Source organism: Podarcis filfolensis (genome assembly GCF_964270895.1).
Source record: "Podarcis filfolensis genome assembly, chromosome: 6".
NCBI classification, from domain to species: domain Eukaryota; kingdom Metazoa; phylum Chordata; class Lepidosauria; order Squamata; family Lacertidae; genus Podarcis; species Podarcis filfolensis.
The window spans coordinates 96,404,549-96,420,664 of NC_139609.1; the positions used below are offsets into that span (position 1 = coordinate 96,404,549).

Here is a 16,116-nt window from a genome sequence, read left to right on the forward strand (position 1 = left end):
TGTTTGTTTGTTTGTTTGTGTACAGTCTCCACATCTGCACCTCCTTGTAGGATCCTTGTCAACGAACCCCAGGATGTCCACATCAGGATAGGGTGGAATTTATATTGCAACCGTTCTTCCATGCAACCTTTTCCTTATATGAACTAATGACATCCGCTCACTTATTTTGGAAAAAGGCAAGGAGGAGCCCCTTTGGGAAAGGAGACCTGCTCTCTGCGCTGGAAGTCCGCTGAGAATCAAACCTATTCCACTGTGCTCAAAGCTCTTTTGGTAGCATAATAGGCCCCGATGGGGGAGTAAAGGTTAGGACCAGCAAAACATCTGGGAATTTGTGTGTGAATGAGAAACCCATCATAGGTTTGTGTGTGAGAGAGAGAAATCTGCGGTTGGGAACAGACAGAGGGCAAAGCAAATTGAGGACTCATCCAGTAAACTGCTTATTGAGCATTCACCCTGATTTGCTTGTGCAAAGCCTACACAGAGGTTAGATTATATCTGGCATTTACTGAACAGTAGTTGTGATTTGTTTGTGGGCGGGTTGTACAACAATGAGCATTCTCCCTGCTTTCATCCTGACTTGCTTGCGGGATATTTACACAACCTCCCATTAGTCATTCCTTCACTCCACACTTTCCAACACATTTCCTTGTCGCTTCCCAAACCACGAAAAATCTGGGTTCTTTCTTTCTTATTTTTTACAGTTGTACTAAGGAGGCAGAATGCTTTAATCCACTTTAAATGCACAAACCTAAGGCTCTGGTATGTGACTCCCTGGCAGTCTGGAGGCTTTCTCTCTCCTTTCCCCTCTCCTGGTGGGAAGTGGACTCACAGCCTCATAGGAGCACGTGCTGCTTTCCTGCCCCTGTGCTCTGAGAGACAGTGTGGGACAGTGGTTAGAGTGTCAGGCTAGGACATGGGAGAGAGCAGGGTTCGAATCCCCACTCAGCTATGAAGCTCACGGAGTGACCCTGGGCCTATCACTGCCTCTCAGCCTAAATCTACATCACAGGGTAGTTGTGGGGGTTTAATGAGGACTAGGACCTAGCAGTCCAAGGTTCGAATCCATACTCAGTCATGAAGCTTACGGGATGACCTTGGGCCAGTCATTGCCTCTCTGCTTGGCCTACTTTGCAGGGTGGTTGTGGGGAATAAATGAGGAGGAGGAGATTTACGTATGCTGCCTTGAACAACTTGGAGGAAAAAGATGAGCTATAAATGCAATTAAATAGATAACTAAATTGTATTTTGGGGCAAAGTGTGTGTTTGAGAAAGCAAGTGTTTAAAAAGCATTCTCACTGCATTCTCCCTCTATACTCCAAAGCAATTGGGCGGGGTATAAATATATTATTATTATTATTATTAATATCCCACTTTCTTCCCAAAATGGCATGTGCAAATTGAAGAGACACAAGCTAAAAACATATACAAAGATAACAGTTTAAAAGTCGATAAACACTAGCATATTTAAAACAATATAAAATGCAAGTTCAACCCGGGAACTTGGGAGTGGCGAAGGGGCTTGGGTGACACCCAGACTGGTGGTCCAGTGTCCTGGGGTTTAGGGTGAAGAAAACTCAGCCAGAGTCTTCCTTGGAGATGAGTTACACAGAATCAAGAAAGGCAGTTGACTTCGCAGTCTTTATATATATATATATATATATATATATATATATATATATATATCAGCCAATGGCACCTGATTAGCCCCCTGGTGTCACCTGACTCCCCAGGCCATGGGTCATGTGCCTCTGTCTCTGACCAGCAGCAGCCCAGGTCGTTCACGTCTCTTGGCAGGGCCGGCCCAAGACCTTTGGGCACCTCAGGTGAACCACAAAATGCTTTCCCTCCACCACCTTGCCAGGCGAAAAGGGGCGAGTGAAGATCTCCACCAGGAACAAGCAAAAAGAGAGATCTCCGTCAGGATCGCCTGCCCCTATGGAACCTTCCGCCCGAGGCTGTTGTCTCAACTTGCCTCATGGGTGGGCCGGCCCTGTCCCTTCATTTGCTCACCTCTGATGCCTGTTGTGGCTGAGAAGTAATCGCCTGTGCAGCTTCAAAGAGCTTTACATCGGAGCTGCAGGAGCGCTTTTTGAAAGAGCTGACTTCCCCCCAACCTTCTGGACCAGGGTCCCTCCCTCATCACCGGCTTCCCCCCATGGTTCTGGACTCAGGTCCCTCCCTCAGAGCAGGCTTCCCCCCACGCTTCTGGACCAGGGTCCCTCCCTCATCACCGGCTTCCCCCCACCCTTCTGGATCCAGGTCCCTCCCTCAGAGCTGGCTTTGCCCCTCCTTCTGGACCAGGATCCCTCCCTCATCACTGGCTTCCCCCCAGAGTTCTGGACTCAGGTCCCTCCCTCAGAGCAGGCTTCCTCCCACCCTTCTGGACTCAGGTCCCTCCCTCAGAGCAGGCTTCCCCCCACGCTTCTGGACCAGGGTCCCTCCCTCATCACCGGCTTCCCCCCACCCTTCTGGATCCAGGTCCCTCCCTCAGAGCTGGCTTTGCCCCTCCTTCTGGACCAGGATCCCTCCCTCATCACTGGCTTCCCCCCAGAGTTCTGGACTCAGGTCCCTCCCTCAGAGCAGGCTTCCCCCCACGCTTCTGGACCAGGGTCCCTCCCTCATCACCGGCTTCCCCCCATGGTTCTGGACTCAGGTCCTTCCCTCAGAGCGGGCATCCTCCCACCCTTCTGGACCCAGGGCCCTCCCTCAGAGCTGGCTTCCCCCCATCCTTCTGGAACTTTGGGTCCATCCCTCATCACTGGCTTCCCCCCACCCTTCTGGACCCAGGTCCCTCCCTCATCACCGGCTTCCCCCCATGGTTCTGGACTCAGGTCCCTCCCTCAGAGCGGGCTTCCTCCCACCCTTCTGGACCAGGGTCCCTCCCTCATCACCGGCTTCCCCCCATGGTTCTGGACTCAGGTCCCTCCCTCAGAGTGGGCTTCCTCCCACCCTTCTGGACCAGGGTCCCTCCCTCATCACCGGCTTCCCCCCAGAGTTCTGGACTCAGGTCCCTCCCTCAGAGCTGACTTCCCCCCATCCTTCTGGAACTTTGGGTCTGTCCCTCATCACCGGCTTCCCCCCACCCTTCTGGACCAGGGTCCCTCCCTCATCTCTGGCTTCCCCCCAGAGTTCTGGACTTGGGTCCCTCCCTCAGAGCTGGCTTTGCCTCTCCTTCTGGACCTTGGAGTCCCTCTCTGCCGCTCCCCCTTCCCCCCTACCAGCACAGCCCTGCTCCCCAAAGAGCCGGGGCAGGATTGCGTTCCTTCTATCTCACGCAGCGTCAGTTCCCTTCCCTGGGAGCAGAGAGGCCGCCGGCAGCTGCGTTCCCAGCCCCGGTTCTGGAGCCTCAGGCCGGTGGAGGCGCAGGCCGGGTCTGTGGGAACCAGACATCCCTGGGCACAGTTCATCCAGGCTGGCTTCCTCCAGCGCCCCTGGGGACTGTGCGAAGGAGGGGCGCCCAGGCCAAATGTTCCCTGCACAGACGGCTTCTCAGACGCCAGCATGATGTATGTCCCAAAATATTGTTTTCCACTGCCGGCTCAGGCGTGGAGGAGAAGAAGGGGAGAGGGTCAGAGGGACTGATATCACCAGAACTTGGACCGCAGTCGGGTCCTCGCTCGTCTGAGGACAGATCCAGAAATGTGTGCTGGGACAGGCAGCGGGGAGTGTGTGGGAAGGAGCGAGGAGATGGAGAGGGAGGGAGCAAACTGAAACGCTTGGGCTTAATTTTGTTTTAAAGAATGAAGCGAGTCAAGCAATGCAATGCAATCAAAACGACAGAAGTAAAAATGCAAGGATATTCTGAGTCACAAACACGTAAGGAAGAGCCTGTTTGCTGGATCTGGCCAAAGGCCCACCTAGTCCAGCACCCTGTTCTCACAAGACCCAACAGGATAATAATATATATAATAATAATCTATTATTTATACGCCACCCATCTTTCTGAGTTTCCCCAGCCACTCTGGGCAGCTCCCAATCGAGTGTTAAAAACAATACAGCATTAAATATTAAAAACTTCCCTAAACAGGGCTGCCTTCAGATGTCTTTTAAAAATAAGATAGCTGCTTATTTCCTTCACATCTGAAGGGAGGGTGTTCCACAGGGCGGGTGCCACCACCTAGAAGGCCCTCTGTCTGGTTCCCTGTAACCTCATTTCTCGCAATGAGGGAACCGCCAGAAGGCCCTCGGTGCTGGACCTCAGTGTCCGGGCTGAATGATGGGAGTGGAGACGCTCCTTCAGGTATACAGGACCAATGCCGTTTAGGGCTTTAAAGATCAGCACCAACACTTTGAATTGTGCTTGGAAACGTATTGGGAGCCCATGCAGATCTCTCAGGACCAGTGTTATGTGGTCCTGGCGGCCGCCCCCAGTCACCAGTCTAGCTGCTGCATTCTGGATTAATTGCAGTTTCTGGGTCACCTTCAAAGGTAGCACCACGTAGAGCGCATTGCAGTAGTCCAAGTGAGAGATAACCAGAGCATACACCACTCTGGTGAGGCAGTCTGTGGGCAGGTAGGGTCTCATCATGCGTACCAGATGGGGCTGGTAGACAGCTGCCCTGGACACAGAATTGACCTGCACCTCCATGGACAGCTGTGAGTCCAAAATGACTCCCAGGCTGCGCACCTTGTCCTTCAGGGGCACAGTTATCCCATTCAGGACCAGGGAGTCCTCCACACCTGCCCACCCCCTGCCCCCCAAGAACAGTACTTCTGTCTTGTCAGGATTCAACCTCAATCTGTTAGCTGCCATCCATCCAGGAAGACTGTGGGAAGAGGACTGGACAAATTCAGGGAAGAGAGGGCTATCGATGGCTACTGGCCACAGTATCTATGCTCCTAAACTCCAGTTGCTGGAACTGGAAACCACAGGAGGGGAGGGTGAATTCCAGATCAACCTGGTTGATGCAGACAGTTATGTTCAGGTATCTGCCTGTGGCCAAATGCTGTAGCCGTGGATGGAAAGCAGCCAAAATGATCAAGGGGATTGGAGCAGCTCCCTTAGAGGTAAAGGTTACAGCCTTTGGGGTGTTCTAGTTTAGTGAAAAGGTGAGTAAGAAATGATAGAAATAAATAGAATGATGGTTTGCTTCGAGGTTCAAAGACTGTCTCAAGGCAAATCTTTTTTAAAAAAGTAGTTTACACACCGACAACTGGGAAACACTGGCCTGCGAGTGCTCCAATTGAAGGACAGCCTTTACCAAAGGTGTCATGGGTTTTGAAGACACTCGAACTCAGGATGAAAGGGAGAAACGTGCTAAGAGGAAGGCACATTTGGCAAACCCTCACCGTGATCAACTCCCATCCGGAAACCTATGTCCCCACTGCGGAAGGACGTATGGGTCCAGAATTGACCTCCACAGTCACTTACAGACTCACTGCTAAGATCGTGTTCACGGAAGACAATCTTACTCAGCTACGAGGGATCGCCAAAGATGCATAGAATGATGGCTGGCTTTGAAAAAGTGGACGGAGATAGGTTTCTCTTCCTCTCTCACAACACTTCTAGGATGTGTGGAGATTTGGGACAGTTAAAAGAAATTATTGTTCACACAGCAAACCAGGGAACTCAAGGCTTCTCCAGACTTCCTTTGGGGCTGCATTTCTAGGTACAGGTCTGGGCTGTAAAGTTCCAGCTCTGAGCATTTTGTTATTGCTTTGTCCAGGTAAGATAAGGTAAAGGTAAAGGTAAAGGGACCCCTGACCATTAGGTCCAGTCGTGGCCGACTCTGGGGTTGCAGCGCTCATCTCACTTTACTGGCCGAGGGAGCCTGCGTACAGCTTCCGGGCCATGTGGCCAGCATGACTAAGCCGCTTCTGGCGAACCAGAGCAGCGCATGGAAACGCCGTTTACCTTCCCGCCGAAGTGGTACCTATTTATCTACTTGCACTTTGACGTGCGTTCAAACTGCTAGGTGGGCAGGAGCAGGGACCGAGCAACGGGAGCTCCCCCCGTCGCAGGGATTCGAACCGCTGACCTTCTGATCAGCAAGTCCTAGGCTCTGTGGTTTAACCAACAGCGCTACCCGCGTCCCTATCCAGGCGCTACCCCTGGGGAAAACCTGCAAATGGCAAGTGGGTTTTCTGTGGATTTGACATTTGTTCCGATTCAGCTGTGAAACGTGGGTTTTCCTGGGGAAAAGGGCCACACACCCCCACAAGGACACACTCAGACACAGCGCATTAAAGTGCAGCCCTGTGCCTGGAAAGCACAGAGCAAAAGGAAGTCTGGATGATCCTTCATTCGCACAGGAGGCAGTGACAGCCACCAACCTGGATGGTTTTCAAAAGACAAATTCATGCAGAAGGAGAGGTCTGTTGATCCAGCCCAGACAATGAGCTCCAGCGCCGAGGGCCTTCTGGCGGTTTCCTCGCTGTGAGAAGTGAGGTTACAGGGAACCAGGCAGAGGGCCTTCTTGGTGTCGGCACCCGCCTCCCGTCAGATGTCAAGGAGCTGCACAATATTCGAAAATACCTGAAGGAGCGTCTCCACCCTCATCGTTCAGCCTGGACACTGAGGTCTAGCTCCGAGGGCCTTCTGGCAGTTCCCTCACTGCGAGGTTATAGGGAACCAGGCAGAGGGCCTTCTCGCTGGTGGCACCCGCCCTGTGGAACGCCCTCCCACCAGATGTCAAGGCAATAAACAAGTATTTTACTTTTAAAAGACAACTGAAGGCTGCCCTGTTTAGGGAATTTTTCAATGTCTGATGCTGTATTGTTTTTAATATTCGGTTGGAAACTGCCCAGAGGTGGCTGGGGAAATTATTATTATTATTATTATTATTATTATTATTATTATTATTAGCCAGAACGGCTCTGTTCTGCCTCCCCAGTTGGAGAAAGCAATGCTTCTGAATGCCAGTTTCTGGAAATCACAGGAGGGGAGAGTTGCTCTTGGGTTCGAATCCTGATTGCGGGTTTCCCCTGAACATTTTGTAGGTCACTGTGAGAACAGGGTGCTGGACTAGATCGGTGATCAGTGATTGGCCTGACCCAGCAGGCTCTTCTTAGGTTCCTAAGGCATGGGCCATCCATGCAAGCCTATCGCCCCCATGTCCCCATGCCCACCACCCCACGGATTCCATCTCTGACCTGCCTTGCGTTGAGCAGGGAGGTCTGTAAGGGCTTTTATTTTGGGGTGTTCACAGGCTATACCCAAAGAGTGTAGAAAGAGCCTGTGTACCTGTGGACGCAGACCTTGAAATAAACTGTTAATTAAAGAAGAGAGAGACCGATCAGCTGGAGCGTTTTGAGAGAGGGTGAGATGATGATGATGATGATAATAATAATAATAATAATAATAATAATAATAATAATAATAATTTATACCCCGCCCATCTGGCTGGGCTTCCCCAGCCACTCTGGGCGGCTTCCAACAGAATATTAAAATACAATAACCTATTAAATATTAAAAGCTTCCCTAAACAGGGCTGCCTTTAGATGTCTTCTAAAAGTCTGGTAGTTGTTTTTCTCTTTGACATCTGGTGGGAGGGCGTTCCACAGGGCAGGCGCCACTACTGAGAAAGCCCTCTGCCTGATTCCCTGTAACTTGGCATCTCGCAGCGAGGAAACCGCCAGAAGGCCCTCGGCGCTGGACCTCAGCGTCCGGGCAGAACGATGGGGGTGGAGACGCTCCTTCAGGTATACTGGACCGAGGCCATTTAGTGCTTTAAAGGTCAGCACCAACACTTTGAATTGAGCTTGGAAACGTACTGGGAGCCAATGTAGGTCTTTCAAGACCGGTGTTATGTGGTCTCGGCAGCCGCTCCCTGTCACCAGTCTAGCTGCAGCATTCTGGATAATTTGTAGTTTCCGGGTCACCTTCAAAGGTAGCCAGCCACACATAGAGCGCATTGCAGTAGACCAAGCGAGAGATAGAGATAGAGACCTATTAGGACGGCAGTTTCCATATAACTGAAGTTCTGTCCTGCAGGAAATGGGAAGGACTAGAACCACACATGGGAATGGCATGGAAGGAGAAGAAAGATATACATGAGGAGGAAAAGCTTCCTAACTCACAAGCTGCTTTTTGGGGAACAGGTGACCACCAGCAGTGGGAAGGGCCTGGAGATATTTAGGCAGAAGCTGGACACACATTGGTCATGGATGTTGGAGGGGATGACATCCAGAGCACCTTAGAAGCACAGAATTATGGAGATGGAAGGGACCCAATCGAGTCTAGCCCCGTGCAATGCAGGAATGACAGCGACCTCTCTGATTCTGTTTTAGGATTCCCAAAAGGGGCAGTAAGACCTGGCTCTTCTCGATGTACAGAAACCCTTTCAGCGCATATAGCCCTGGGAAACTGACACCCCCCCCTTCTTGAGAAGCTGGCTCAAGTGTGGCTGGCCCATGTCTCCCCTGCAAGCTTTGCAGCTGAGTCAGGATTTGAACACAGGCCTCGCCTGGGCTCAAGGCAGCATCCATGCACACTTGTCATGGACATCGTGAGACAGTGAACCACGGAGCGTCCCATTCTGCCTGCTCTGAGGCTGGGTGGGCTTTTGCATTCCTGAAGGTTGCAATTCCGAGTCTTTTCTTCCAAGGAGCTCTGTCAAACAAAGGCTTCTTTTCACCCAGGCGATGGATGGGCTCAATCAGGATGGCCGAGGCCCATCTGATACCGCTGAACAAACAGCCCCAGGAAATTAGGGGGCCAATTTCGCTTCCTGCCTTTTGCTCCGAACATCTGGCAGTCAAGATGGGCGACAGGACCAAAAATGCAGCATCTTCTGAGACACTCACTCAATTTGGGGCACTTTTTGTGGGACTTTTCAGCCCCACCATAGGAGCTTGAACCTCAGACATTAAGAAGGCAACCTTTCCCCCTGGCACAGGTATAAGCCATGAAATTGCCATGTCCTGTCAGTGTCTGGAAAGTGAGGGATCAGGGCCAGAGGAGAGAATGCTGCAGCCCTGAAACCTTTCCCCTTGTTGAGCGCTGCACAACTTTGCTTCAAGGCAAAAGTCAGCCTCACACTGTTTACTCCCATTTTCCCATTGCGCTCTTCATTGCAAAAAGCTCAGTCTTTTGGGGAATCGCATTCGTTAGGGAAGAGCTCCAGATCCACTAATTGTGCAGCCAGGATAGGACAGAATCCCACTAGAAAGGGCACGGTCTGGATGTGCCCTTTGCAGTAAGGGAAGTGACAGGGAAAGCATCTAAACTCCCCAGAAGGAATGAATCCAATATCGTCTAAACTCCCTGCAAACAAAACTGGTTGAATGCTCAGTTAAACAAGTCATCTGGGAGCACCTTAGATATTTGCACTGGACCAGGGATACACCTGCTAAAATGCTAAATAAAAGGGGGCAGAATCCAGATGTGTGGGTTGTTGCTTTTTCGCAGAGACGTCCTTCTCTATTGCTTAAAAATACCAACACAGCATACAGCTCTAAAACTCCTTCAGTCTGGAGAGTTGGCAGATCAAACTGGGAGCCCTTTTTTTGGGGGGGGGGTAGTAGTTGCTGGCCACTGGCCCAAATACCAACCTATCCCAAGGGGCTGCTCTGCCCTCACCACACACAGAGCGGTGGACCCAAGAGAAAGTGCAATAAGGAGTCAGCCAAGGGTGTGTAAAAGGTTGCATAATTGTCTTTCCAGCATTCTGGATCCTCTGGTGATTTAAAGCATATACAGAGTGCTTTCCTTCGAGAAAAGCGCTTTTTAGAAACCCCATGAGGCATATTGCAAAGAAAAACTATTCCCCCCCCCAAGGCAGATAAGGAGACAGAGTTCTTCTGCCAGCTACCGTAGTCATATAATTGTTAAACTGTCGAAACAGGCGTGGAAAAGAGCAGGTTCAACCCTGAATTTGTCACACGGGTGTGATCTTGGACCAGCTGGCCTTTTTTATGCTAACCTACCTCGCAGGGTTGTTGTGAGTTAAAGGTGGGGGGGGACCCTGCCACCCTGAGCTCCTTGGAGGAAAGGAGGGATTAGCTGGGATGTAACTGCAATAAATTGTAGCTGTAGGGTGACGCTGTGGTCTAAACCACAGAGCCTAGGGCTTACCGATCAGAAGGTCGGCAGTTCAAATCCCTGCAACGGGGTGAGCTCCAGTTGCTCGGTCCCTGCTCCTGCCAACCTAGCAGTTTGAAAGCACACCAGCACAAGTAGATAAATAGGTACCACTGTAGTGGGAATGGAAACGGCATTTCCATGCACTCTGGCCTCCGTCACGGTGTCCCGTTGCACCAGAAGTTGTTTAATCCTGCTGGCCACATGACCCAGAAAGCTGTCTGTGGACAAACGCCGGCTCCCTTGGCCCATAGAGCGAGATGAGCGTGCAACCCCAGAGTCGTCTGCAACTGGACCTAACGGTCTGGGATACCCTTACCTTTAACTGCAATAAATAAATGTGCAGAGTGGCTTTTCCCCAATGACATGGGACATTCTTGTTAAATAAGTTGCCACAAGGCAAGGCTACCTATGTGCATGTGCAGAGGGTAGGCTTCTTAAGGGTTCCATCTTTAAAATAAAACTCACAGAAAGGAGGAAAACAACATGAAACCACCTAACATCTTCCACAAGCCCTGGTTTTACTTTTTCCTTGGGTCAAGGGCAAAATTCTGGCCACCTGGCAACCACATCTGGGTCAAAAGGACCCCCCCAGCAGACCCCTCTGGGTGCAGAGACCTTGGGCCACTCCCACGCTGAGCACATCTGCTTGCTTAGCGAGCTGCAGACCAGAATGCAACGTGGTTAATCAAGGCGAACTCAGAGGATGTTTTGCAAACACCGTTCATGCCCTGGAAAAAACCCACTTCTGAAGCCTCCCAGCCCAGCCCCGTCCTGCCACAAACCACATGCCCAGATGTGTCCCGACCCCTGCCCCCTCCCCTTTGCCCAGTTCCCACCCCGGCCAACAGAGAAAGTGAATCTGCATCAAGAAGTGGGGAGTGCATTTATTCCGCTAACCAATTTTTCCTTCTTAAAAAACAGCACAGGTTCCATCCGCCGGCTGGGAGCTGCCGTTGCTGTTTTTATCCAGACGGGACGAAAGCATTGCCAGTCGGAAGCTGGAGGGCTCTGCTATTTTAGAGTCCCTTCTTCGCTCTGCCAGCCAAAAGTCAATAACTTACATGGGGGGTCGAGCCCTGGTCTCCCGGCGGGAGGATGCGAGTGCTTTCTGGTCCCAAAACATGGCCCCAGCACCCCTCCATCACTCAAAGAAGAACATCCCAGGGGTCCTGTAGAGACAGTGGGGGAGTCCTAGCTGGTACCCGCTGCCCCCTTGGAGGGAGAAGGGCCCCCCACCCCAGGCTTCCTGCTCTCCTTGAAGTGGCATAAAGGAGGCTGGCTGGCTGGCGGCCGAGGACCCAGTGGCCACGGTGGCTGTCAAAAGGTGTTCCAAAGCTGTGCTGCAGCCACCATGCTCGTTGACGCAGAAGTTCAGGGCCTGCAGGCGGCACTGGTAGTTCCCGCTCAGAGAATCGGCTCCCGAGTAGCCCAGGGAGCCGAAGACGGGCAAGACAGCAGGCTTGGCATAGGCCTCGCCTTCCAAAGGCGACGGCTGGCGGCTGCAGGCCTGGGCACCCTTGGTAGGGCCCAGGAAAGTTGGGGCCAGCTGCCCGAAAACCTTCCCATCCTGCCCACTCTTGGGAGGCCCCAGAGGTGGTTTGGGGCTGCCCTGAAGGGGCTCCTTAGCCTCTGCGGGTGCCTGGGCCATCCTGTCGCCCGCTTGGCCAAGAGGGCTGGCTTGCATGCCCTCCAGGGCTGGCTCCTTCGCCTGGGAGCAGTCCAGCAGGGCTTGGTAGCAGGCCTGTCGGTCGTACGGGTGAAGTTTGGGCGCCGGCTGTGGCGGAGCAAGGCACGGCTGCCTCGGTGGGTAGCTCTTGGCGCAGGCCAGGCCTCCGGAGCCCAGGTGCTCCTGGCAAGGAAGGGCCGGGTCACCGGGGCTTCGGCCTCCAACGACGGGCACCTCTAAGGGCAGCGTTTTCTCTTGGCAGGAACCCTGGAGCAGGCCCACAGCAGCTGAGGAAGAACCGGAACCACTTTCTACTTTGATGGCTTTCTCCACAAACAGCGGGCATTTGGCCAGCGGCTTCCTGTGGCCCTCGGCGCCCCTCTTGCGGGTGAAGCGGCGTCTCCGCCGCAGGAAGCTGCCGTTCTCGAACATGTTGTGGCAGTCGGGGTCCAGGGTCCAGAAGTTGCCCTTGCCGGGCTTCTTGTCGTCCCGCGGCACCTTGACGAAGCACTCGTTGAGAGACAAGTTGTGGCGGATGCTGTTCTGCCAGCCCTGCTTGTTCTCCCGGTAGTAGCCGAAACGCGCCGTGATGTAGCGGTAGATGCCACTGAGAGTGATCCTCTTCTCCGGGGTGCTCTGGATGGCCATGGTAATGAGGGCAATGTAGCTGTACGGTGGCTTGGTCCCTTCGGGGGCCAGCGGTGAACGGGACCCCTGGAACGGCTCTGGGGCTGCGTACCTGCCAAAGCCCATGGCCAGCTGGCTGCCTTCTCCTCCTCCAGCCTCGCATAAGGGAGGCAGGCTGGACCGGGAAGCAGCAGCCGGATGGAGATATTCCAGCTGCATCTCCACTCTCTCTCCTCCAAGCAGCCGCGAGTCCTGGGGAGACTCCTGTCCTACTGACTTGGTTTGAAACTCTGCTGCGGTCCAGCCTCTCTCCCGCCTGGAAAAGCAGAGCAGAGCGGCTCCACCTCCTGCCCACAGGGACCCAGAGGAGGGGCCGAGAGCAGCTCCTGCTCCTTCACAAGCAGGCCAGTCTCTGAGCATCACTGCCTCCGCGCAAGAGGAAATGCCACCTCAAAGCCGTTCCCAGACGCAGCTGGCGGAGGCAAGCCCAGGATGGAGGTGGTGAAGGCAGCCTGGAAGCTGCAGCTAGGTTGTTTTGGGTTGTTTCATTAGTCCAAGGAGAGTTTATAAAATAGAAGGCGGCAGCCCAGGACAAGGAGGCAGGGCGAGATCGGCGCTACCCCAGAAATGTTTGGTGTCAGCAACAGCTACATCTGGGCCTGGACGGGTAATTGCTGCGCTTCCTCTCTCCTGACAATTAGAACTTTGTGGGCATTCTGTGAAGCTAAGTGCTGGAAGATTCAAGACGGATGAAAGGAAGGAATTATTCTCCATGCAGCACATAAACTATGGAACTCCCTGCCACAAGAGGCAGAGATGGCCACCAACTTGGAAAGCGGATGAGACAAGCTATCGATAGCTACAACCCAACGCCAGTGTGGTGTGGTGGTGAAGAGCAGTGGACTCATAATCTGGTGAACCGGGTTCGATTCCCTGCTCCTCCACATGCAGCTGCTGGGTGACCTTGTGCTAGCCACACTTCTCTGAAGTCTCTCAGCCTCTCAACAGGGTGTTTGTTGTGGGGGAGGAAGGAAAAGGAGAATGTTAGCCGCTTTGAGACTCCTTAGGGTAGTGATAAAGCGGGACATCAAATCCAAGCTCTTCTCTTCTTCTGCCTGCAGCTGGGAGGCAGCAATGCTTCTGAAAACCAGTTTCTGGAAACTGCAGGAGGAGAGAGGGCTCTTGGGCTTGATTCCTCCTATGTAGGTTTGCCTAGAAGTCCCGCTGAGGTCAGCGGGTCTTACTCTCGACTGAGACCCTCACTGCCTGCACACCTGTCTAGCCAGAGTGGTGTATGCTCTGGTTATCTCCTGCTTGGACTACTGCAATGCGCTCTACGTGGGGCTACCTTTGAAGGTGAACCAGGAACTACAGCTAACCCAGAATGCGGCAGCAAGACTGGTGACTGGGAGCGGCCGCTGAGACCACACAACACTAGTCCTGAAAGACCTGCATTGGCTCCCAGCGCATTTCTGAGTGCAATTCAAAGAGTTGGTGCTGACCTTGAAAGCCCTAAACGGCCTCGGTCCTGAAGGAGCGTCTCCACCCCCATCGTTCAGCCTGGACGCTGAGGTCCAGCTCCGAGGGCCTTTTGACAGTTCCATCACTGTGTTGTTTTATATTCTGCTGGAAGCTGCTCAGAGTGGATGGGCAACTCAGTCACATGAGTGGGGTACAAGTAATAAATCATCACCATTGGAGCTAACTCCTAGCAGTTGAGGTCCCTTTGCCCCCCCCAAAATATTTGAGGGTGCTGAGCTTCACCCAAGTTGATGGGCATTGCCATGTAATTGGGTTGTGTGTGCCATGTCTTGTGATCAATTATGCGGGGTGAGGCTTACCTGTTCCCCCCAAATATTTTATTCAAGTTGGCACCCCTGATAATAAGTCTCTAGGATTGCAGACTGAACAAACCTAGACAGCATCTTAAAAAGCAGAGACATCACCTTGCCAACAAAAGTCCGTCTAGTTAAAGCTATGGTTTTCCCAGTAGTGATGTATGGAAGTGAGAGCTGGACCATTAAGAAGGCTGATTGCCGAAGAATGGATGCTTTTGAATTCTGGTGCTGGAGGAGACTCTTGAGAGTGCCATGGACTGCAAGAAGATCAAACCTCTCCATTCTGAAGGAAATCAGCCCTGAGTGCTCACTGGAAGGACAGATCCTGAAGTTTAGGCTCCAAGATTTTGGCCACCTCATGAGAAGAGAAGACTCCCTGGAAAAGACCCTGATGTTGGGAAAAAGAGGGCACAAGGAGAAGGGGACGACAGAGGACGAGATGGTGGGACAGTGTTCTCGAAGCTACCAGCATGAGTTTGACCAAACTGCGGGAGGCAGTGGAAGACAGGAGGGCCTGGCGTGCTCTGGTCCAGGGGGTCATGAAGAGGCGGACGTGACTAACTAAATGACTAAACAACAACAACAGGATTGCAGCCTGAATTAACTGACCACTTGCGGCCTTTCCAATGGCACCCCAGAATCTACTGCTCCATAAGAATGTTAAGAGCCCAGCTGCTGTTATTCAGAGGCACAGTGCCCCCAACAGTGAGGACACAAACCAGCCATCCTGGCTAGCAGCAAATGAGAGCTTTATCCTTGCTATTGCCTAATGCTAGGGCTGGGTGATGATTGACATGTTGCCTTCACAGAGGGACCTTGCTGTCATTATAGAGCATAACTGTCGTGCTTTATAAATAAGTGACATTAATTGCACCAACATCATTTAGGAACATTGAACAGCTTTTTAAAAATTATTATTATTGCAATTTAAAATACTTTAACATTACTATTATTTCCCCCTAAATAATTTTAAAAAATCAACATGAGACACAGCCCTTCAAAAATGCCCTTTTAAGGTACTGAACCCCCCAGCACAGCAAACATGCCCCCTAGTGGCCGCCTGCCTCATCGTTTTCTACCTTCTCTCATCTTTCGCTAGGTCTTTGCAGAACTATGAAGTTCGCCGAATCAAAGTGAGAAACATGCACAGACCATGCAAACGTGCAAAGTACAAATTATTTCAATAACTGCATACAATTTTTGTAGAAAGAACTCATGACCATAGATAAAATGCAATTAGAACTATATTGGCGAAGGCACAGTATAAGCAAAAAAAAAAGCAATATAGAGGCTCAGGAGGTAGCTGGTTTCAAGAGTTCTTATTCAGGATCCCTTTGAGATGGGAAGTTTAAGAAATCCACATTATGAGCACTAGAAGTCCTGTAGCTTCACAGTCCTGGCTGAGTGCTTTTTCAGAGTCACAAGACATATCTTGGAACAAACCTCTTATTAAATCCACAGTGGGCAGGTTCCTCAAAGAAGAGTTTTCAACAAGTTCACATGCGTAAGTTTCAGCAGCTGACAATCCCTGAGAAGGCCTGGACCTTGCCCAAGCTGCTCATCTGCATTACAAATGCTTCTCTGCTCTCTCCTGCACATGAACCACCACTAGGAGAAAAGCACCCAGGGATTTAAACTTCTTAATCCCTTGCTATCCTGCTTGTCTGACATGTACCATACATGGAAGGGATATCCAGATGTTGCTTCTGAACTAGGGTTCAGCCCACTGGGAGGTTCCTGTGTATCACTTTGTTTTTAAACTAAATTGGGAATCTCTTGAGAACTTGAGGTAAGAACTGGGAATGAAAACAGCGGTGTCTTGTACAATGGGATCCTGCTTCCCCCTAGTGGCAAATGCAAGAAAAGATCTTCTCCAAAGTCTACTGCAACAAACTTTTTCAGCAGGGGGCCGGTCCACTGTCCCTTAGACCTTGCGGGGGGCCAGACTATATTTTTTGGGG

General features: G+C 51.8%; 1 protein-coding gene across 1 annotated transcript; it reads right to left on the reverse strand.

The window, feature by feature from the left end:
* Nucleotides 1-10,884: 10,884 nt before the first annotated feature.
* On the reverse strand, nt 10,885-13,160 carry FOXS1 (forkhead box S1). Its single transcript, XM_083618803.1, has one exon. The coding sequence runs from the start codon at nt 12,735-12,737 to the stop codon at nt 11,166-11,168; it is 1,572 nt and encodes a 523-aa protein (XP_083474929.1). The 5' UTR covers nt 12,738-13,160; the 3' UTR covers nt 10,885-11,165.
* Nucleotides 13,161-16,116: the final 2,956 nt, after the last annotated feature.

What these genes read in the sequence shown, in the direction of transcription:
- FOXS1 (XM_083618803.1), bottom strand. Translation starts at nt 12,737, where the DNA reads ATGCTCAGAGACTGGCCTGCTTGTGAAGGAGCAGGAGCTGCTCTCGGC.